The sequence below is a fragment of the Nyctereutes procyonoides genome, unplaced genomic scaffold (genome assembly GCF_905146905.1).
Source record: "Nyctereutes procyonoides isolate TBG_1078 unplaced genomic scaffold, NYPRO_anot_genome, whole genome shotgun sequence".
Classification (NCBI taxonomy): Eukaryota; Metazoa; Chordata; class Mammalia; order Carnivora; family Canidae; genus Nyctereutes; species Nyctereutes procyonoides.
This window is the reverse complement of record NW_026575126.1, coordinates 66,342,655-66,366,554: the sequence shown is the minus strand read 5'-3', so window position 1 is coordinate 66,366,554 and position 23,900 is coordinate 66,342,655. Positions and strand designations below refer to the sequence as shown.

Sequence of the window (23,900 nt, the reverse complement as noted above, 5' to 3'; positions counted from 1 at the left end):
GGTCTCCAGGAACACACCGTGGGCTGAAGTCTGCGCTAAACCACTGAGCCACCCAGGCTGCCCCTAAAAATAGCTTTTAAAAAAATAGGTCTGGGACACCTGGGTGGCTCAGCGATTGAGCATCTGCCTTTGGCCCAGGGCGTGATCCTAGAGTCCTGGGATCGAGTCCGGCATCCAGCTCCCTGCATGGAGCCTGCTTCTCTCTGCCTATGTGTCTACCCCTCTGTGTGTGTGTCTCTCAAGAATAAATAAAATCTTTTTAAAATGAATGAATGAATAAATAAATAGATAGATAGATAGATAGATAGATAAATAAATAAATAAATAAATCCTTGGGACACCTGGGTGGCTCTGTGGCTGAGCACCTGCCTTTGGCTCAGGTGTAACACTGGGGTCCTGGGATCAAGTCCCACATCGGGCTCCCAGTGGGGAGCCTGCTTCTCCCTCTGCCTCGGTCTCTGCCTCTCCATCTCTCATGAATAAATAAAATCTTTAAAAAATCTTTTTAAAAGATTTATCTTTATAAATAGTTCCTTGAACATCATAGAGATCAGAGATGCCAATCCCACACAACTGAAAATCTGAGTATAACTTTTGACTTCCCCGAAATTTAACCAATAGCTTACTGGTGACCAGAACTCTCATCAATAAGTTAACACATATTTTCTATGTCATATATTATATACTGTATTCTTACAATAAAGTAAGCTAGAGAAAAGAAAATATTAAGAAACCCATAAGGAAAATACATTTATAGTTCTGTATTGTATTTATCAAAAATAATCTGTGTGTAAGTGGCCCCATGCAGTACAAACCCATGTTGTTCAGGGTCAACTGTATTTCCTCTTTCCAAAATGAAGTATCAGGGCAGCCCGGGTGGCTCAGCGGTTTAGCACTGCCTTCCGCCCAGGGCCTGATCCTGGAGACCCGGGATCAAGTCCCACGTCGGGCTCCCTGCATGGAGCCTGCTTCTCCCTCTGCCTGTGTCTGTGCCTCTCTCTCTCTCTCTCTCTCATTAATAAATAAAATCTTTTGGGGATCCCTGGGTGGCGCAGCGGTTTAGCGCTTGCCTTTGGCCCAGGGCGCAATCCTGGAGACCTGGGATCGAATCCCATGTCAGGCTCCCGGTGCATGGAGCCTGCTTCTCCCTCTGCCTGTGTCTCTGCCTCTCTCTCTCTCTGTGTGTGACTATCATAAATAAATAAAAATTTAAAAAAAAATAAAATCTTTTAAAAAAAGAAAAGAAATATCCAAGTCATAGCACAGCTCTTGAAAAGGTAAATGGGTCATCATGACTTTTTTTAAAAATATTATTTATTTATTCATGAGAGACAGAGGCAGACACAGGGAGAGGGAGAAGCAGGCTCCCTATGGGAAGCCTGATGCAGGACTCAATCCCAGGACCCCAGGATCACATCCTAAGCCAAAGGCAGACGCTCAACCACTGAGCCACCCAGGTGTCCCAGGACTTTTTTTGAAATGATAAAAATTTTCAGATACAGAGATGCCGGACACCTAAGGAGCTACCATCTAGCTGTAACAAGGGATAACATCCCACCATATTTGCTCCATCTTGAATTTTGAAGAAAATAAAAAATCTTTGATATCCTTCTCTGCTTGTTCTTTGAAGCAGAGTTAATTTCACTACTTGCAAAGTACAGTATTCTTCACTTTCCTGTTAACTTGGAGAAACTGTGATCTTTAATCTTTCATTTTTCCAAATCAATTGGTTCATTTTCTCCCTTTAGCATTTAATTTTCTTCGAGTAAATGTCTGTGTCCTGTAAAATTAATATCCTTGCATTGAGTCCTCAGATGGTGGGGGGTGGGCAGTGTCAGCCAGGTGACCTTTCAGGAAGTTCCATAGTTGTTTTTCTAAGCTCTTCTTTACAGCCCTGGGATCTTCAATCCTCAGAATTCAAAGTAAATGAGGGAATTTTTCATTGTAGGGCACACCAGTTCTCCTGTTACCTAGCCATGTATCTGTGTTAGATCCCTTATCAGAGGAATAAACACATTCCGTATTTCCATTCTGTTTTGGTAACAGAGTCAAGTGTAGTGTAGCACTTGCCTAAAGACTCTCACCGTTTTTTAAGATTTCATTTATTCATGACAGACACACACAGAGAGAGGCAGAGACACAGGCAGAGGGAGAAGCAGGCTCCATGCAGGGAGGACTTGGGACGTGGGACTTGATCCCGGGTCTCCAGGATCACACCCCTGGCCGAAGGCGGTGCTAAACTGCTGGGCCACCAGGGCTGCCCAGACTCTTACCTTTTTAGTGACCAACTAGAAGTTGGAGGTAGAGACTAGGAGCATTCTAGTATTAGAAAAAAGTATCCGTCATTGTTTTAAAACATTAGTGCTGTATTATGCTGCAACTTGCTCTTAAATTGCAGGGATGAGAGGGGATGGTCTCAGAACCTGAAGAGTTAAGGCCCACAGCACCCACACGACTCCACACACTCCAAAGGCTAGCTCAGAGGGGTTGGAGTGAGAACCTTGCTCATGTGGGTTCCTTGCTAATTCCCCATTCAGTCACTAGAGGGCGAAGTGCACAGAGAAACCGCACCTGAGGCTCCCACCCAATTAGTCACTCAGGTAGTTTTGGGAAGGGACTTAGCAGTGAATGTCTATAGTTGCATCACTCTCCCAACAAGGGCAAATTTGACCTATGTCATCATATAGGTCATGAGGACTCCTGCCCGAAGTGTTTTCCAGCCAGCTTTCGGGGCAGCTGTCCCAAACTAAGCCCAGGGGGAGGGGGAGGAGGGCCAAAGGTGCTGAGCTCTAGATGTGTGTGTGTGCATCAAGCTCTATTTCGAGCTTCATCAATATGGGCCATTCACAACTTGCAAAAGTCCTGTGGTGGAAGTCTCTGCAGGTAATACGGAGATGGAGGTTCATGGAGGTAGGGTGTGAGGAGCCATGAATCCTAACACAAGGCGGACTCCACAGCTTGAACTTTTCTTACACAGGATTCCCACCAAGCATTCATGATTTCTATTGAAATGCAATCTTTCCAGGAAGTCGTCCAAACTAGTGGCATCTTTGAAAAGGCAGGCCTGGATCTTCTCCCAAGGCCTTCTACCTGCAACCTTCTCTCTTCCCCTCAGCTATTTCTCTACCTACTCCTTTCCTGAGCAGCCTGGAAGGAAGCAGGAAATGTTATTGACACTGGTGTCAGTAAGCAGCCAACTTAAACCCACTTAATGGGCAAATTTGTTAACTTTATTTCTCCTCATGCTTTCATTAAAAAAAAATTCACACAAATAAAACAGGTGGATAAAAATATTAATTACCTGATAATCTTTATTGAAATGAAAGGAACTCTGAAACAGTGCTTCATAAGGCGCATCATACAAGGCCTTTACCCATACATGTGTGAGGACACTGCCCCAGTCCTGCACTCCCACTCAGCCACCCTATTTATCATGATGTCATCCTGGTTGACTACAAAATGGTGGTAACATCTTAGCCAGTTTCACTTTTACGTGGGCAGGATGACCAAAGGAGACACTGATACTTCAGATCGATGCCTTCAGTCAGGCAGCCTGCTGAGGTCCCAGATCCCTGTCATCTGCACTGTGCTCTCCCATAATGATCCCAGCTTGTGTTTGATTTACATGCACAGAAACAGTGTGAGCCCACCATCCCACCCCCAGTGTGGGCAGCAGGCTGCTCCACCTATACTGAGATTTCCCATCCTTCCTCCACACTCTCAGAATCTTCCAAGGAGGATGAAAACAGAAACTAAACCAAGACTAGAATGCTAGAAAGACAGATACACAAAAGGACAACCATGAGGTATGGGGGGGTGGGGTGTGTGTGGAAATGAGAGATAAAGACAAGAGGTTCAACTGTGCAAGTCACACTGCCAATTTAGAAAGATGTTAAGAGACACATTAGATAAAAATAAAACCCATCTTGCTCCCTTCTTCCACAAGATATTTTAATGCAGCAAGCAAAAATACTACATCCTTCTTGTAGTAAGCACTGTTAGTATTCAACACTTTAACATTTATGGTGCATCACAGAAAAACAAAGTCATATGCTTTTGCATAAATCAAAAAAATGTAGCAAATCAATAAAATGGCAAAATTAGGAGGAAAAATTTCAATTTTTCCTCAAAATACAGAAACTTTTAGACTGATTCATGAACAATAAATGTTTGCGGCCCTATATAGAGCTTTTGTTGCCAATCGGAAAATGAAAAAAATCATCCTGCCATAGGATGTTCCAAAAGCCTAATTCATCCCCCCCCCAAAAAAAGACAATTTATTCTACATTTAATAAAATGTTTATTTAGGATGGTAACACAAGATAAATCATGCAAGAGCTCAGTAAAAACAAAACAAAACAAAAACAAATCAAAGAGTGTAAGGAATGGCAATTGGTGCTGCCAATTAAGAAAAAAATGTAAATCATTTTACTACACGAAAGTGATACGAAAAACCATTTGAATCTGAGCATGGACATGGTTGTAGTAATCTTTTGGAATTGTAAATTAAAGTGATAGGTGACTACCTTGTGTTCCATTCCTCAGAGGAGTAGAGCCTAGATTCAACATAATCATTAATGTCCCTCACATCCCACACCTAGATGGCAAGCAGCCCAGAACCCCTGCCCACTGAGTTCTCTGACACTCTTGGGACAGTCTCAAAGGGACTCTTCTTAGCAGGAAAGGGGGGCAGGCACCTTTGGTGACTCTTAAACGAGACTCCATCTACATTCAGAATCTGAAAATTTTGGTAATGAAAACCATAAGCTTGTGAGTCATCCTTACCAGCCTTACATGTAGTGTGATGTCCAAGGAAGGATTTCCACATTAGGTGTGAAGAAATTTGAACAAAGATAGACCAATTTGAACATAGTGTCTCAGATTTCAAACAAATAAAACTCATCTTTTGGCAAAATAAATATAGTGGAATGCAAGTTTGATAGATGGAAGAATATATAATCTATCAACTGTCAAGGAGTACAATTTCATTGCAGACACAAAGAATCAACAATTTCAAAGAATTAAAAAAAAGTTTGCACTTATTCCTCACAAAATCTTCACTTTTGGAACTACTCCAATTGAAGCTACACACTGAATTTATTAATACAGCATTAAGTTTCTTTGTGTAAAAAAATCTTTGTACATAGTAATAAAAAAAGATAAGGCAAGATGCATTTAACAGAAACCTTCTGGTTCTTTTCCTCTGGGTTCTTACAGAGCCACTGATGACTATCTGCAACAAAAGAGTTAAGTTTCTGATTTTCCGTATCAAGCATCTTGTGCCTTTGCTGTGGTAAGAATTCTGTCCGAGCACCCTGAAGGACAGATGCTGGTGATGGTCTTTGGCACTTACGCAGGCAGACTGAGCTTCTTTCCCTTGAGTACTAGAATTTTAAAGAGAGGAAAAGAAAACAAAAGGTTATTGGTATTAAAAAAAAAAAAAGTTATTGGTATTGACAAGCTTGTAGTTTCCTTCTTCCTGCTCCTAGAGATCTGTCACCTCAAGACACTACAGAGGAAGGTACAAGGAAATAAGTCTTTGGCACCAAAAGTCATTTGATTTTGGTGTCAAAAAACAAACTTCTGAAATATGAATATGTCATGTACACATATACTGGAATTTCTTTCATGTACCTCCATGTCCCAGCAACTGAATTTAAAAAACACAAATTCAACTGAACTTGTCGCTAAGTTCATAGCAGTGTTTTATCATTACTTTCTCACCTAATCAACATACATTAAAATATGACTGTTAATATGTACAGAGATCTACGAAATTTTGGATGTTAAAAAAGAGATAAGATATATATGCCCTTGTACCTACCAATTCCATCATTAGAAATTATACTGTATAGCAAGGGTTTTTAGCCTGAGACTGTGGTTGGGGTTACAGGGTTCCTGAATCCCTTAAAACTATATTTATTTGTGTGCACATGCATAAATATGCCTTTTTTTTTAACAAGGACCACAGTTTTCATCAAGTCTTTGTGATGTTCGCATGTCCTATATTCATATAAATATGAAAATATACACATACAAGGATACTGATTTAGCCACTGTTTTTGTTTTTTTTCAAAAAAATTTTTGAGAGAGAGAGCATGCACACAAGTGAGGGGGAGGGAAAGAAGGGGAGGGAGAGGAAGAGGAGACAGAGAGAGAGAGAGAAAGTCTTAAGCAGACTCCACCCTTAGCACAGAGCCTAATGCAGGGCTCAATCTCACAACCCTAAGGTCATGACCTGAGCCAAAATCAAGGGTGGAATGCCTAGCCAACTGAACCACCCAGATGCCCCAAGCACTGGATTTTAATAGCAGCAAATCAGTCATAGTTTGAATACCCATGAGCAGGGGGGTAAGTGAATTATGGTAGTATACAAAATGAAATAGTCTACGGCCACTGAGAACTATGTAGATTTCTATCAACAGACTTGAAAAAATGTGAGTGGGGAAAAAAAAAACCCAGATTATAGAACAGCATGTACAGCTTAAATCATTTACCTGTGTATATGTATAGACATATCTGGAATTACATAACTGAAACATTACGATCATCTCTGAGTGGTAGGGTTTCAGGTTATTATTTTCAGAATTATTATTTTTTACGTCAGATGGATAATATGCCAAGGTCATAACAAGGTTTGAGGAGGCACATTGTCACACAACTGTGTGAACACCTAATCATTACGCTTATCAACTACAAAAGGATCACGTATTCAGAGTTATAAAAGCTGATTAAATTTCTTACAATAAAAACATCCTATTATAGAAAAACAATGAAGCTACAGAGAAAAAAGGAAAACACCCAGAATTTTATTTGACAGTCATTAAAATGTTTTCCTGAAACCAGTTTTGCTTTATGGGCTAGTGCCAGATTAGGAGCATGTTGGGCTGGAGAGCTCCTAAAAACACATGGCTGTAGGAACAAAGCAGGGAGGAGGCAGCCTGAGGTACCTTTTGTAATATACAAGTAGAAGAAGTCGCAGTATAGAATCGTTTGGACAACACCAGCCACCACAGCAATGAGGTCAAAGAAGCCTTCGAAGTAGAAGCGCCAGATCCAGTTGACCAGATACAGAGCACGGTAGAGGCCCAGGAAAAACAGGTAGTGGGTGGTGATGGTCTCCGCCTCCCCTGTCTTGCTGATCATGAAGAGCTGAGGGAGGATAGCCACAGATTCCAGGTAGATGGAGAAGGTCCACAAAATCTGTAAGAGTAACCACAGGCTTCATTAGCACCCAGTACCCACCATGAGTTCATAGGACATATTCTTGCTTTATTGTGGAGCAGCACAAAGAGTGAGGAGTCTGGGCATCGGAGCATCAAGCACAGCAGCTCACCAATTTAATGAATTACAGAAACTTGAGCTACATTGAAGAGGCACAACACTCCACTGACAAGCTGGGTAACCCAGACACTCCTGCTTCTGTGAATTTTCGTTAGCCATCTCTCCAACATCTCCTTCCTGGTACAATTTTCCATGAATCTCCACAGATGTTTCTCCTGGATAAGTTTGTCCCATTCCGAATCTAGGGTCCTGGATGAACGCTGCTCGCTGCCAGGGTGAATGACAGGCTGACAGCTCTCCCACTGCTGCTTTTCCTTACCACTTGGTCTCCTTCACGGACTATCTCAGTATTTCCATCATCTTTCTTATTCTTTAGGCTTTTTTTGGTGTGGTTAAATCAAAGGGTAAGTAATGGGAATTGTAATTATGCAAACATTCTGCCCAACAATGGCACTTGATTCACACTGATGACAGCAGGCCTTGCAGGTAGTTCTGGGAGTGTTCTGAATCCATGACCAGCAGCTTCCCCAAGATGCTAAGGGAAGGGTTAGGCATCCAGGAGCAGGCTGCTGCTCTGTGGAGTACAGGGCACCATGCAAACCACTCTTCTAAATACCAGCAGTGTAGCAACACTGCTTAGGGGATTTGTACGCAGCATCAACATGCAACTCCCCTAGATGAAAAGGAAACAAAGCTAGGTGCTCTTGAAGCACCTGCACAGGCAAGGCACTGTGTTTGCTACCACAGAAGCCTGGTTCATTCTCTAGAGGAGAATCCAGCAATAATCTGTCAGCAGATACCCAAATACCTGGAAGCTTAACTCCTGTCTGTGATTTATTTAGACCTAATAGGGTATATGCTGCACCAGAAGCTTGTCAAATCGAAAAACCAAAACAGAACCACCCACATTATCTGCAAACACGTCTATTTCCCTAAATAATCTCTTCACTAACCTCCAGAGGAGAGAAATCATGATTGACTAGAAAGGAGAGGCCTCCCACAGGGACCACCAGAAACTCCACTCGGAAGGTATCATGATTTCCATCGTAGGTTGCCTTAAATTTCATGTAGATCAGGTACACCGTGGCATAGGAGCAGGCAATGTAGATGAGCTAAAGAGAGAAGAAAAGCACCAGGTCATCCATATTTTACAACAGTTCCAACTCCCTTGGCTTTCTACATCATCTTTCATCATCATCAGAAAGGCATGATTTTTTTTCTTAGCTTTTTTGTTTTGAAACTTAAATACAATAAAGTTTGCTTCTGGGGAATAGAGAGTTCTGTAAGTCATATAACCACCATCACAACTGAGACACAGAATAGTCTTATCAAGTGACACCTAAACACCTCCCTCAGACCTGCCCCTCTGTAGTCAAGCCCTCTCCCTAGGCCCAACCTCTAGTGGAAACAGATCTATTCTTCCTCTTTTTGATAACTGATCTATTCTTGGTCCCTGCAGTTTTTGCCTTTTCCAGAATGCCAAATAAATGAGATCGTATCGTACGTCCCCCTAAGACTGGCTTCTTTCAAGCAGCGTAATGCCCCCCCCCCTTTTTTTAAGATTTTATTTATTTGAGAGAGAAAAACCAAGCAAGAGCAAAATCAGAGCGGAGAGGCAGAAGCAGACTCCCCGCTGAGCAAGCAGCCCAACGTGGGGCTCAATCCCAGGACCCCAGAACCATGACGTGAGCAGTAGGCACTTAACTGACTGAGCCCCCCAGAAGCCCTTAAAAGCAGCATAATGGATTCTCAATCCAACCATGTTGTTGTGTGTATTAACAACCAGATCCTTTTTACTGCTGAACAGTTTACTGTTTGGGTATACCACAGTTTGCTCATCCATGCACTAGCTTAAGAACAGGTGGGTTGTTTCTAGCTTGGGGGATGGCAGATAAAGCTGCTATGAGCATTTATGTACAGACATTCATGTGAACCTAAGTTTTCATTTCTCTTGGGTAAATACCTAGGAATGGGATTGCTGGATCATATGTTAAATAATGTATTATGTATTATTAATTATTATATATTATTAACCTCAGTTTAAACTATTAGCAGCAGCTTAAGAAAAAAAAATGAACACAAAGTTCAACGCAGTTCAACCAGTGCACCTCCCTCCAGCACGATGCTATGTCTTAGCTAGTGCTTTCCTTTTTTTTTTTTTTTCCTTAAGATTTTATTTATTTGAGAGAGAAAGAACATGAGCAGAAGGGAAAAGGAGAACTAGGCTCCCTGTTGAGCAGGGAGTCCAACGTGGGGCTCAATCCCAGGACCCCAGGATCATGCCTCGAGCTGAAGGCAGACGTTTAACCCACTGAGCCACCCAGGCACCCCTCCTTTTTTAAAGATTTATTTAGTTGTAAGAGAGAGGGAGAAAGAGAGTGAGGGGAGGGGCAGAGCGAGAGAATCTTGAACAGACTCTCCATCGAGCAGGGAGCCCGACTCAGGGCTCGATTCCACGACCCATGAGATCAGGACCTGAGCCAAAACCAGGAGTTGGAGGCTTAAATGACTGAGCCACCCAGGCGCCCCCAGCTAGGGCTTTTCTAAATAGAAGATACAACATAGCTCACATTTAACTCTGCAATGAGCACTTTTACTTACAGTGTGTTACTTTAACACAGAACATTCAGATCATTTCTATGCAATTTTGTCTGGTAGCATATGACAGCAAACCAAAAATAAGGGATAACTTGTGAAACACTGACGCCTACGAGGGAGCTCACATAGCAGTACAGTCGTTTAAAGGCTTACAATCAAGTCATGTCCTTTCATATTCAAAAGGTCAAACACCAAAGGAAAAGTCTGTTATTCTGAAATTATAGCAATTTTCAGAATGCAGAATTTTACATACAAGAATCAAAGGGCAGCTTTAGCCTCTGAATGGAAAGAAACGGGATATCAGTTGGGCTACCCGATACCACTCCTTAGGAAAACCACCTCGTGAAACTTAATTAGGAAAACATTTGGGCAAATAACTTATTAGGAAAATGAGAGCAATCATCAAGCCCTCATATGTCTAAAGACAAAATAACTAAACTATCCCTGGTACCTCATCATGAAATTATATTTGCAAATACATAGTTGACAAGGTACTAAAATTGTTGCTTATACCCATATACCAACTACTAAAAAAAAAAATTAATATATTGTTAGAGTTCTCTCCATATACATGTGTATAGATATATATAAATAACATACAATCTATAGGTATCAACACAACATATATACATTTATACACAAAGTCTCCTCCAGCAGAACATCCAGCCAAGGCACATGTTTGTGGGGGTCCTTCCCCAGCGCCCAAACTACAGCCAGCCAAGATTGGTTCATAAAGGTCTTATGGCCACTGGGTTAAGCAGCTGCTTCTCTCCTCTCACCAGTGCTGTACATTTAAAGTCAAAGCAATGAGCAGGGACACCTGGGTGGCTCAGTGGTTTGGCGTCTGTCTTCGGCTCAGGGTGTGATCCTGGGGACCCGGGATCGAGTCCCATATCAGGCCCTGTACATGGAGCCTGCCTCTCCCCCTGCCTGGGTCTCTGCCTCTCTCCCTTTGGCTCTCATGAATAAAAAAAAAAAAAAAAAAAAAAAAAAAAGCAATGAGCACATAAAACTTGGCTTCTCACTCCTCTGATTTTCAGGACATGCTTGGAAATTAGAACCAAGCAAGAAGGATTCCTCTGAAAGCTAGGTATCCCAAGGAAAATGGAGGAGGATTTCTGCTTACACACTAGTAATATCTGCAGTTTTGACTTGCCTGGACAAGAAGCAGGGACCTACCTGTTTTAAGTAAGCTAATTATTTCCTGATTACTAGGCCCTGGTCACTTAGTAATGAAGAATGAAATGATTACAGGCAACTCAAATTAGTTTTTTAGTAAAGACCACAGACCCAAATATGGTTTTGTCTACTTTGATCCGTGTTTACGAAAAATGCTTTTTAATTACCACACCAAATAGACTTCAGCTTAAACTTGACTTTATCAGGTGTGCCAATAATCAAGTGCCTACAACACTGTCCCCCCCCACATACACAGGTGCTCAGTAAACTATGTAGAACGAATGAATGAAAGAAATGAAACTTCTACTGCACACCCTGAGAGCCCCATACTTCTTCCCCCCCCATACTTCTTAGCACTCATCACAAACTGCTATCATTCACTAAGTATCGATTGGAATGATTGGTCTACTCTCCCCAATCAGAAACTTAATAAGACTTCTGCTCGTTTTCTGCCTTATCTTCAATGCTAGGGAAGTACCCACCACTGCAGGTGTTCAATAAATGTAAGTTCAATGACTCTGGGAAACTGAGGCCTCAGCAAGTAGAGAGCATGCACCCCCAGTAGTCCACAAGATGTGAGATGGTACACAAACATCTTGCATTTTAATAATTACAAGTTTGTTTTAATGTGGATTTAGAAAAATAGAAGGACACCAAAGCCATGGATACTAATGCTTAAGAAAGTTAAAAGGTTTTATAAACACATTGAGAAAATTATGGTACAGATGTTATTTAGGCATAGCAAAAGTACTAAAGATGGCACACAAAAAAGTTTAAGAAACGTGGATTTAGCAGGAAAAAAAAGAAAAGAAGTCGAAGTCTATACATAATCTCTCCCACAAGAGCAAAACGAGGTATTGCAGCGAGGAGCCTAGCTAAGCTTCCAGTCCTTGTTCTGAACCAACCTGCTGGATTTCCCAGTGAGTCTGTAATTTCCCTGCTTGAAACATGATAGTTATCCCTTTTTCTTACAGGGTTATCAAGAGCTTTAGAAGTTTATCATACTCAAGGAATGTAAGATTAAAAAATCTCTAACTGCAAAGCACTTTAATTAAACAGATACTCTGAAACAGAAAATGTGCTTAATGATAACGCTATCCCCACTTCTATGTACAAGGTGGTCTAAAAGTGCTTAGGTCTAGAACAGCATGTTTAGACATTATTCTAGAAAATGTTTAACTGTACAACTGACATCAACTTAATAGTTTCCATAGGCCTGTGAATTATGGATAAAATGCATTCCATTGGATGCCATACCATACCTTCATAGATGTATTATATAATGAAATAAATGAAGTAAAAAGATCCAGGTAACGAGTTGTGAAGACCAGTGCAAAGAGAAGCTGGCTTTTTCCAGAAATACCTAAAGAAACAAAAGGAAAGTATTAGAAAAGCCTCTCTTAGAGGAGCTGAGTGCTTCCTGCAGAGAACACTGCAGGAAGTGGAGACAGGACAAGTGGGCTCCAGGGTCAAAGGCTGATGTCTGGGGTACCTCCAAAATGACAGCAGCTCTAGTTTTCTTTTCACTTAGCATTCCTGAACATGCTTCTTTGGAGAGGGTCTAACAGCTCTGCAGTCTTATCATGCTGGGTGACTATGGGAAAGTGCCTTAATTATGCCAGTGCCAATCAATATACCAGGATGTGTACTGTTCGAATGAACATTATATTTTTCTTTTTTAAAAAAGATTTTATTTATTTTTGAGAGAGCGCGCGTGCACACACTAGTGGGGGAGGAGCAGAGGGAGAAGGACCATGCAGGCTCTGCCCTGAGCACAGGGCTCAATCTCACAACTCCAAGATCAGGAACTGAGCCAAAATTAAGAGTTGGACACTAACTGAGCCACCCAGGGGCCCCTGAACATTGTATTTTTCAAATATATACTTTAGACAAAAATAAATTTCACCAATTCTGCTGGTATTTAGTGTTATAACTTGTCTGCTACCTTTAGCATCTTTCTTTCCACTTTAAAACAATGTATCTCATGAAGACAAATCCTTCATGGTGTTGGGGTCTAACCTGATTAAGGAGTTGAGGAACATAGTGAGGAACACTGCACTGCTTCAGGTAAGAGTGAGCGGTAACCCTGTGGAGTGGTGGTACGGTCTCCCAAGGTGACTGATTTTGTGAGGGCAGCACGTTAAGATTTTTAAAAATTCCATCTCTTAGATTCCTCACACAGCCATAAAAATGTTGCTATGGATGCTATGGCAACAAAAGGGTGGGAACCTACTACTGTAGTCAGTCCTCAAAAGAAAACAGTCTTAAAAAAAAAAATTTTTTTTTTTTAATCTGCTTCTACTGCCAACCACCAGTCTACCTCCAGAGTGTCATTTAAGGATGTGGAGACTCCATTGGGGGTGGGGGTAGGTATTGAAGGTCACATAGTATGTACACTCAGCTTTTTTGACATCTATATTTGGCCAAGTATTTATGTGACAAAGGATGTGAACTATGGGTTTCAGAAGATTGAGTGAATTCATTAAGGAAACTGAATCTTACTACACATCAGAACCCACCCACCTTCCTCTATGTTGCAAACTTCACACCATTAAATATTTAAGCAACCATGTATTTATCAGAAATGTCACTGTACCATATTACTGGCAACACTCCTACATAACATGAAAATCATTTTTAATTTTATTTTTATTTTTTTTTAAATTTTACTCATTTATCCACGAGAGAGAGAGAGAGAGAGAGAGAAGAGAGAGAGGCAGAGACACAGACAGAAGGAGAAGCAGGCCCCTGCAGGAAGCCTGACGCGGGACTCAATCCGGGGACCCCAGGATCACGCCCCAGGCCAAAGGCAGGCTCCAAACCGCTGAGCCACCCAGGAATCCCCGAAAATCACATTGTTTTTAAATGATATCTTATAAAACAATTCTGCAGCTTGTAAAAGCCTGGACAAGAATGTTACTTTCTCCGTATGAATAACTGCAGTTCTAGTCTATTCACAAAACCACCAAAACAGAACCTGAAGAAAAAGTTGACTCTCTTCTGGATCTATCAATAGCAACCAATTTCAAGGGTCAAAGGTGGAGATACAGTCTGCTCCTTCCAGTCTTCCCCAGTAATGGGGAGTTATTTTTCTTATCAGAGATCAATGTTCTAAAGAAAAATAATGAGGCTGCCATTCACATAGAGACACGGGAGAGAAAGAGAAAGACAAGATGAAGAGGAAAAGGATAAGGGAGCATGCAGTTCACATCCGATACTTGTTGAAGCTTTGAGAGAAATTCCCAGATCCTTTACCATCTGGTTCTTTCCAGTATTTTAAACAAAAAATTACAGGGTACATGCAGGCAAATTTGTTATAAGGGGTTTATTCTAATGGAACTTTGGGACTCAGATTTGTAATTTTTCATTTTCAGCATTCCCAAATTAAAAACCCAGGACTATCATATTGCTTTTACCACTCCCTTTGAGACCCAAATCACATATCACTTCATTCTGGGAAATCGTCTTTGAAGACACCCTCCCTTGGTGATGTTTATTCATTCAGCAAGTATATAATGGGAATTACTCCCCACCAGCTGCTGCCCTAGCTCCTATTATGGTCTTATAAAATACACTGCGATTATCTGATTGCCTGTCTTCCTTCTTCTCCAACAGACACTGAGATCTCCAAAGGTTGGGGTCATGTCTTACCCATTTTGTATTCTTAGTGCTCAGCACTGGGCCTGACACACAGCAGGGCTAAGAAAATATCTGCCGAATGAATGAACAAATGGTCCAAAAAAAAAAAAAAAAGATAGAATTCATTTTCTTTTCATGTCATGGGGTAAATTCTCATTTTGTGGTATTTTGGGAAAACATTTCCAAAGAGTTTCTAAGTCATACTGTGCCTCTATGACCGTAAATAGGCAATGTTCTTTGGGCTCTGCCCTAATTTACTGCTAACCAGAGGGTAGAAGAGCCCTCTGAGCAGGAGAGGGAAAGAGAGACAGGCAGCATGTGGCCTGCAGCTTGTCTTGTGGTACAGAATCCATGTAAAGAACATGCTGGAAATCTAAGTGTGCTTATTCAGTTCTACCCTATTCTTCCTGGTCTAGGATCCTGATTACCAAGCAGCAGCTTTTTCCCTTAAGAGAGAAAAATTTTCTTGTCTTCACAAGATGGCAGGGATCCCAGAGCAGGCAAAGGCAGGAATCTCCTTAAAGGGGGAGAACCTCTTGCAAAGCCTGAGGGGTCCCACAGTCACTTTCTCCCTGTTTTGAGATCAAAGCATGTAAAGGCTAGCAGGTAACAAGCTCTCAAGAATACTCATCCTGAATGTTTCTAAAAGAGCCATCCCGATACCAAATGCACCAAATATCTGTATTAAGGAGTATAACATGTTTCTTTGTTTTGTTTTTTTTTTAAGATTTTATTTATTGATTCACGAGAGACACAGAGAGAGAGAGGCAGAGACACAGGCAGAAGGAGAAGCAGGCTCTATGCAGGATCCCGTCGTGGGACTCGATCCCGGGTCTCCAGGATCACACCCTGGGCTGCAGGCGGTACTTAACCGCTGCGCCACCGGGGCTGCCCAAGGAGTATAACATGTTAAATAGAAACCAGTCATTAAACATAACACCATTCCTATCTTTCCCCATTGGGCCAAGTTAGGTTTTTTTTTTTTGTTTTTTGTTCTGTTTTTTACTATTTATTTATTTATTCATGAGAGACACAGAGAGAGAGAGGGAGAGAGAGAGGGGGGCAGAGACACAGGCAGAGGGAGAAGCAGGCTCCAAAGGAACCCGATGTGGGACTCAATTCCGGGACTCCAGGATCATGCCCTGGGCCAAAGGCAGCACTAAACCACTGAGGCACCCAGGGATCCCCGAGTTAGGTTTAATAAAATCCTACAACTATACACTACAGTATATATTACTTTAAATTACACTGCAGGTTAAAAGTTGGATTTCTTATATTCCCAGTGGTTTATAGAAAAGAACCCTTGATCAAACAGAAAAGCTTTCCATTAATTATTTTTGTTCTGGTAACAGGTGAGCTGCAAGCCTCCCCCCGCCCCCCGAGGTTAGACCACCAAAACATTCTGCACTGTCAATAAGGCAGCGTTCAACAAGGGCCCCAGGAACCATGCTCCAAGCCATTGTCTTGCGGATACTCTCCTAAAGTCCATTAACTTTCCCTGGAACCAGCAGCCTAATAGGAATTAACTCATAACACAACTTTTGTTACTTAGGGAAAAAGAAGCTCCGGAGGCAAACTGGGTTTAAGCTCAGCCCAAGGAACAGAGTAAGCCTGGGTCCATTACATACATTGCCCTCTCTCCCGACTGCCAAACCTTACTTTCTGCATCTGTCAAATGGGGACAAATTATGACAATTTTGTGGGACCATTAGAGAAAAAGTGCTTTATACTATACCTGCCACACTACAAATGCTTGATAAATGACAGCTCTTATTATGTACTGATTTGCTATTTCTTCTTGCTTTCAAAGAAATCCATGCTATTTAATTAAAAATTCCAACTGGGCTAAAATATATGGAATAAAAACAAAAGGACTTTTTAACAACCCTCCCACCCCTGTTTTAAATGCAACTTTCCTGGGACACCTGGGTAGCTGAGTGTCTGCGTTTGGCTAGGGTTGTGGTCCCTGGGTCATGAGACCCAGTGTCACACCGGGCTCCCTGCAGGAAGCCTCTTCTTCTTCTGCCTATGTTTCTGCCTCTCTCTGTGCCTTTCATGAATAAATAAAATCTTTAAAATAAATAAGTGCAACTTTCCAGGCTTTTAAAAAACTCCTTTCTGTATATATGCTTGTATATGTACCTGCATATATTTGCTCTGAAAATGGAGCCATATAATCTTTTGCTTTACTTTTTTTTTTTTTTTTTTTGTAAAGATTTTACATATTTGAGAGAGAGCACAGGAAGCAGCAGCGGGAGAGGGAGAAGCAGGTTCCCCACTGGGCAGGAAGCTCAATCCCAGAACCCTGGGATCATGACCTGAACTGAAGGCAGACGCTTAACTAGCTGAGCCACCTAGGAGCCCCTTCAATTTGCTTTTTTTAAACTCAACCTCTCAGATACCTTCTCCTGTTAATACTTCTAGCTCTTTCTTGTTAAAGGCTGCATAGTGTTCTATAGTATAACCATACCACATTTGAGCAACCACTCTATTAACAGATATTCGGGTTGTTTACAACTTTTGTTTTTATGAATACTACACAAACATCTTTTTACCTATAAACAGTGTTTTGTACTTATTTAGGTACAAGAATATCTTTATACCCATAGACAGTTTATTCACATATGTGGCAGTTTCTGTGGTTTTGATGCCCTTTGCTAGGATATCCTTTTTTTTTTTTAATATTTTTTTTTTATTTATTTATGATAGTCACAGAGAGAGAGAGGCAGAGAGGCAGAGACACAGGCAGAGGGAGAAGCAGGCTCCATGCACCGGGAGCCCGACGTGGGACTCGATCCCGGGTCTCCAGGATCGCGCCCTGGGCCAAAGGCAGGCGCCAAACCGCTGCGCCACCCAGGGATCCCTAGGATATCCTTTGCTAGGATAAAACATATGAACATCAAATTGCTAAACAGTGAAATCTCCCCTAGAAAGGCTGTGCCAATTTTCATACTAACACCAAAGGAGAATGCCCTTTCACATCCTTGCCTATGTTAGATGTTATAAACCTCTTTTTTCACCCAGCAAGGAAATAATGGTATGCACTGCCATTTTATTATTCAAGTTCCTAACTATTAGTAAGGCTGGGCATGCTTTCATGCTTAATGAGCCTTCTGTTACTCTTCTGTGAACTGCCAACTTTGCGCATTTTTCTACCCTTTTTTTATTTATTTATAGGAGTATTTAATTATGCATATTAACTTTTTGTCACTTAGATTATATTACAGATTATTTCTCTCAGGTTATTGTCTTTTAACTTTGATGATATTCTAAATCAGTAACTTCATTTCGGGAGATGAATCATCTTGCTTCCTTACCAGCCTACCTGGTCCTATGCAGGACCATGGTTATGAAGATACATTAGGTCAGGTCATCTTCTGTGTCAATCAACAAAGTTTCAGACTTTTCTTACAGAGGTCTTATATACACCTTGCTGGGAAGTCAAGGGAGCCTTCCCTGGGATCCTCCAAGCCACTTCACATCCACAAGATTTACTGCCTACATGGTTTAATATTTAATACCTTTTATTTTTTTAATTTTTTATGTATTTCTTATTATTTCAAATAAATTGCAACTTTCTTGAAACAGAGACTTTGATAGCTACAAGGTGCTGCTCTTAATTGTGTCCTCAGGGCCTTGCACACAATGCATGGTCAGTAGATGTTTGAGAGCAATAATTAGTCAACAGACTGGCGCTCAAAAGAATAGAGGTGACAGCTGCTACCAAGAGGGAGCTGTGATACAGAAGCTTCTTGAATTCTCAATGATCATAATAAAAGATGAGATTCTATACTTCAAAATTATAAGTTGTCCAATTATGAGGAATGCAGGGGACACTATATGTTCCTGTCTTGTTTGGAAGGACAAAAAGTCAACACAACCCATATAACAACAGCTAGCAACAATCAAAGCAATAGATGGAGGAGGAGGAGAGACTAGGAGACGGTGGCTGGGAGTCATGGATCTCAGAAGGACTCCACTAGTAATTTAAGCACAATAGATCCAGCACTATTAATAACTATCAGCCAGCCTACAGAAAAAAATGTTGCTGGGAAGTTCTTCATCTACAAACCAAGGCTTTTCTCCCAAGGCTATCCAGGTCAGTGTTTAGAACAAGGATAAAGTGCATATCTTGAGCATACTGTGGATCCAGCTGCAGTGACAGTTTAGGGATATGCGAAAGTCACACTTCATGTGGGCGCACCCCTTTGTAGCGACAATGGCAGAGAAAGACACAGACAGCTACACCAAGATCAGCTCTTCTGCCCTCACTTTAAAAACAGGCCCTTTGGGGGCTAGTTTCCAAAATCTATAAAGAACTTATTAAACTCAACACCAAAGAAACAAACAATCCAATCATGAAATGGGCAAAAGACATGAAGAGAAATCTCACAGAGGAAGACATAGACATGGCCAACATGCACATGAGAAAATGCTCTGCATCACTTGCCATCAGGGAAATACAAATCAAAACCACAATGAGATACCACCTCACACCAGTGAGAATGGGGAAAATTAACAAGGCAGGAAACAACAAATGTTGGAGAGGATGCGGAGAAAAGGGAACGCTCTTACACTGTTGGTGGGAATGTGAACTGGTGCAGCCACTCTGGAAAACTGTGTGGAGGTTCCTCAAAGAATTAAAAATAGACCTGCCCTACGACCCAGCAATTGCACTGTTAGGGATTTACCCCAAAGATTCAGATGCAATGAAACGCCGGGACACCTGCACCCCGATGTTTCTAGCAGCCATGTCCACAATAGCCAAACTGTGGAAGGAGCCTCGGTGCCCATCGAAAGATGAATGGATAAAGAAGATGTGGTTTATGTATACAATGGAATATTACTCAGCCATTAGAAACGACAAATACCCACCATTTGCTTCAACGTGGATGGAACTGGAGGGTATTATGCTGAGTGAAGTAAGTCAATCGGAGAAGGACAAACAGTGTATGTTCTCATTCATTTGGGGAATATGAATAATAGTGAAGGGGAATATAAGGGAAGGGAGAAGAAATGTGTGGGAGATATCAGAAAGGGACACAGAACATAAAGACTTCTAACTCTGGGAAATGAACTAGGGGTGGTGGAAGGGGAGGAGGGCGGGGGGTGGGGGTGAATGGGTGACGGGCACGGAGGGGGACACTTGACGGGATGGGCACTGGGTGTTATTCTGTATGTTGGTAAATTGAACACCAATAAAAATTAATTTATAAAAAAAAAAAAAAAAAACAGGCCCTTTGGGATCCCTGGGTGGCGCAGCGGTTTGGCGCCTGCCTTTGGCCCAGGGCGCGATCCTGGAGACCCGGGATCGAGTCCCACGTCGGGCTCCCGGTGCATGGAGCCTGCTTCTCCCTCTGCCTGTGTCTCTGCCTCTCTCTCTCTCTCTCTGTGTGTGACTATCATAAATAAAAAAAAAAAAAAAAAAAAAACCAGGCCCTTTAAGGTAGCCATTCTCAAATTAGATGGTCAGGAAAACAGAATCTCCAGCTTCCTCACTAATCGGTCACCTCCCTTACCCTAAGGGAACAAAGTCCCCTGGTTCTAGCTGCAGGCAAGTTTAAAACAGGTGCCAAAATCCTAAAATGAATCCCAATACCAGTATTGTCAGAGTGAGAAACACAACCTGAATGTACAAGTCTCTTATTCCAGTTATTTGAGAAACTCATATCAAATTCTTACTCTTTCAAAGGCCTCTAAACAACTTTCATAATTTAGAATGGAAAAACAAAGCAGCCAATCAAATTTAGCACTTAAGTCTGAATAAATGATCTCAGTGGTTTTGATTTTTAAAAGACCAGGAAATCTCATGTTTAAGAACTAAAATGATCCTAACTCTAATAAAGATACTAGAGTTCAATAATTCCCTATAAGTACAGGTTAACTGTAGGAACACCAGACAAATACACATGAACTTAACTACTTATCTTCCTTATTATTTTGGCTGAAGTATTTTCTATTTTCCTAAATCTCCCATATGCAGATAGTGAATATTAAGCAAACTAAACAGCAAACTGTCTCACTTTCTCCATATGACTCAAGGGTTCCCTTAAGAATTCTATACCTGGGGCAGCCCCGGTGGCGCAGCGGTTTAGCAGGGCCTGCAGCCTGGGGTGTGATCCTGGATACCCGGGATCGAGTCCCATGTCAGGTTCCCTGCATGGAGCCTGCTTCTCCCTCTGCCTGTGTCTCTGCCTCTTTCTCTCCTCTCTGTGTCTCTATGAATAAATAAACAACATCTTAAAAAAAAAAAAAAAAAAAGAACTCTATACCTGGTGCACTGGCTTCTCCCCTGTATCTTAGATATGTTTATTTATTTATTTTTAAAGATTTTATTTATTTATTTATGAGAGACACACACAGAGAGAGGCAGAGACATGGGCAGAAGGAGAAGCAGGTTCCCTGCAGGGAGACCCATGTGGGACTCGATCCAGGTACTCCAGGATCACGCCCTGGGCCAAAGGTAGGCGCTAAACTGCTGAGCCACCCAGGCATCCCTAGATACGTGTTTAAGAGACAGTATGCTTCAACACTTAAGGACTTGACAGAAACAGGCTTCTGAGAAACACATGAAGGAGATGAAGAGACTCATAGAAAAATTTTGCAGCAAAAACCAATATTAAAAGTAACACTTTCTGAGTGAGGTGTGGGTAAGCATGGGTAGTCAAAAGGTATACACTTCCAGTTATAAAATCAATAAGTCCTGGGGATGCAACGTACAGCACGATGACTACAGTCAATAACACTATACTGCATATTTGAAAGTTAATAAGAGAGTAGATCTTAAAAGTTCTCATCACCAGAAAAAAAATGGTTAACTGTGTGCAGTGATGGATGTTAACTAAACTTATTGTGGTGGTCATTTCACAATATATATACATATCAAATCACATTACACACCTAAAACTAATACAAGGTTATATGTCAATTATATCATAATAAAATGGGGTATGTGGGGGGGAGACAGGACACGACACTACCACACCTTGCCTGAGTGCAACAAAAAAGATGACCTAAACTACCGATCTGGTATCAAAGTTTAAACTAAAAGTACTTAGGCCAAAATAGATACTGATTCAAAATCCTTAACTGTGAGTTAGCTTCCTTGTTTCAATCCTGGCTCTACCACTAATTTCCTCACCTCCCTTAAAACTCAGTTCCCTGATCCATGGAATGGGGAGGATAGCACCTGGCTCTTAAGACCAGTTTAAAGACTACGTGGAATAAGCAATACAAACCATTTACTGCTCTAACTAATACACAGTAAGTGTACTTAGTAAATGCCAGCTATCACAATTGCTGCAATCACCTTGCTATAACTGGAAATCTTACAACTTAATCTCTCAGAAAATGTGCAAAAATGAGAGATCACCTCCAAGCCACACAACACTGGTTTCAGTACATGGACTTTGTAACATCCATTTTGATTGCTCAAAGGTCTCTTTTGTTTTTGCGTACTTCCTCCATCTCAGGTATATTCTGGGGAGACAGGGGAGTCCTGAAGACAACAACAGTCAGTGATGTGGAGTGTTACTCTAGATGTGGAAATCTTTAGAAACTGATCAGGGAAATGGGATCTCTGCCACCCAGGTCCATCTTTTACTGCCTCTGAGAAAATTAAGCTCTTGAATTCAAAAGTTATTTCACTGACGCCATGGCATCAAAAAGACGTTTAAAGACACTGCATTTTAAGAAATCATCTAAAAAGTCGCCACTCTGAAGCTTTTAGGGGTAATGAAATGTTAAAACTTCACTGCTATTATCTGGGGAAGATCTGCCCCATTGCCTTCCAGCAATGCATGCATGAAATGTGTACTCCAGAGGAGGGAGTCGCCAACTCGCTGGTGACGTGGAGTGAGGAATTACAGGAGACCGCATGAGACCTCGGCGGTACCCCGGCGCCGCAGGTTGAAGAGAACCCGTTATTAGACGGAGGCACCCGAGTTCCACAAACTAGTTCGTTTCTCAAAGCAGCACTGATGGTCCCCCCAAAATTTTACTTAGGTACCTCCTCACACCCCCTCCCACGGCGGGCGTGCCCCTGGACCCCAGCGCTGGGGTGAAGCCCACACCACTCTAGTCAGGCCTGGCCCGACACCCTAACCTAGCGGCCAGTGCTCGAAGGGGCAGGGTGGGGAGCGGGGTGACCTCCCCGCACCCGCTCCACCTCCCGGGCCGGCCTGGCTGCCACGTCAGGCCGAGCGGGCCGCAGGCCTGCCCATCCTCCTCCCTCCCGTCCCATTGATTCGCGGGCTCCCAGCACCTCCGGACCCGCCGCCCAGGCGCCCAGGCGCCCAGGCGGGCGGAGCAGCGCCCATCAGAGCCGAAGGCCGGGGGCGAGCCTGCCGGACTCCCCCGGCCCCCGCCCCATCCAAACTTTTCAGACAGAAAGAGGCCCGCGCATTCCGGCTGGCGCCCTCTCCCCCGCCCCGCCCCGACCGCTCAAGTTCGGGGGCCGACCCAGCGCCGAGCTGGGCCCAGCGCCGCGACACCCCGCCCGGCCTGGGCGCCCACCCCGGAGCGGCCGCAGGGTTCCCCCCACACACACACCCACGCCAGGCTGGCAGCTCGCCGGGCTGGCCGAGGGGGTGTGTCGGGCGCCGCAGGCCCGCGGGCAGAGGGGCGGCCGAGGTCGGCGGCTCCTCGGGGCGACCCGGCCTGGCGTCCGAGCCTCTCCGGGACCTGGCCCGCCGCTCACCCGCGCAGGAGCGCGTCTTCCAGATCTTCAGCAGCAGGATGACGATGGCCGCCAGGTGGGACAAGTCCCCAGTCAGCCGGAAGATGTTCATGGCGGCGGGGGTCGGCGCGGCGGCCCGGGGCTCTGCGGCTCAGGCGGCGGCGGCGGCGGCGGCGTCGGCGTCGGCGGCGACGGCCCCTGAAAGGAAGCGGCGAAGATGGCGAGAGCCGGCGCGACGTGGCCAGGGACGTGGCCGAACAGCCGGCGCGCGCGGGGGAGTCTGGGAGAGTGGGACGCCGCCTGGCCCCGCCCCAGCCCCGCCCCTTAAAGGGGACGCGCCCAGCGCAGGCGCGGTCCGAAGCGCCGGCTTAGGGGGCGGGGGGGGGGCGGCGGGGGCCGGGGGGCTCCCTTCCCTGGATCCCGACCCCCGGCCAACTTCACCCTACTGGTTTCCGTCTTCCCCTCGGGTGCCAGCGATTTCCTTTAATTTTTGAAATGATACTTCCTTGTGAGGGATTTTTCC

General features: G+C 43.2%; 1 protein-coding gene and 1 non-coding gene across 3 annotated transcripts; both read right to left on the bottom strand.

Moving 5' to 3' along the window:
• Positions 1-3,285: 3,285 nt before the first annotated feature.
• On the bottom strand, positions 3,286-23,652 carry KDELR2 (KDEL endoplasmic reticulum protein retention receptor 2). 2 transcript variants are annotated; one of them, XM_055340954.1, is made up of 5 exons: positions 23,399-23,645; positions 12,324-12,424; positions 8,238-8,396; positions 6,951-7,203; positions 3,286-5,384 (listed from the first exon to the last, which is right to left on the bottom strand). In XM_055340954.1, exons 1-5 carry the CDS (start codon positions 23,487-23,489, stop codon positions 5,350-5,352), a joined length of 639 nt encoding a protein of 212 aa, XP_055196929.1. In that variant the 5' UTR covers positions 23,490-23,645; the 3' UTR covers positions 3,286-5,349. The 2 variants fall into 2 exon arrangements, with proteins under 2 accessions (XP_055196929.1, XP_055196930.1); XM_055340955.1 differs by lacking the exon at positions 6,951-7,203 and having other exon boundaries at positions 23,399-23,652.
• On the bottom strand, positions 6,602-6,705 carry LOC129520358 (small nucleolar RNA U13). Its single transcript, XR_008666590.1, has one exon. It is a non-coding gene; the product is annotated as a small nucleolar RNA U13 (small nucleolar RNA).
• Positions 23,653-23,900: the final 248 nt, after the last annotated feature.

What these genes read in the sequence shown, in the direction of transcription:
- KDELR2 (XM_055340954.1), bottom strand. Translation starts at nt 23,489, where the DNA reads ATGAACATCTTCCGGCTGACTGGGGACTTGTCCCACCTGGCGGCCATC. An exon ending in TATATAATACATCTATGAAG is followed by an intron (nt 8,397 to 12,323) that starts GTATGGTATGGC and finishes TTCTCTCTTTAG; the next exon opens with CTCATCTACATTGCCTGCTC. An exon ending in CTACTTGTATATTACAAAAG is followed by an intron (nt 5,385 to 6,950) that starts GTACCTCAGGCT and finishes TTAAAATTCTAG; the next exon opens with TACTCAAGGGAAAGAAGCTC.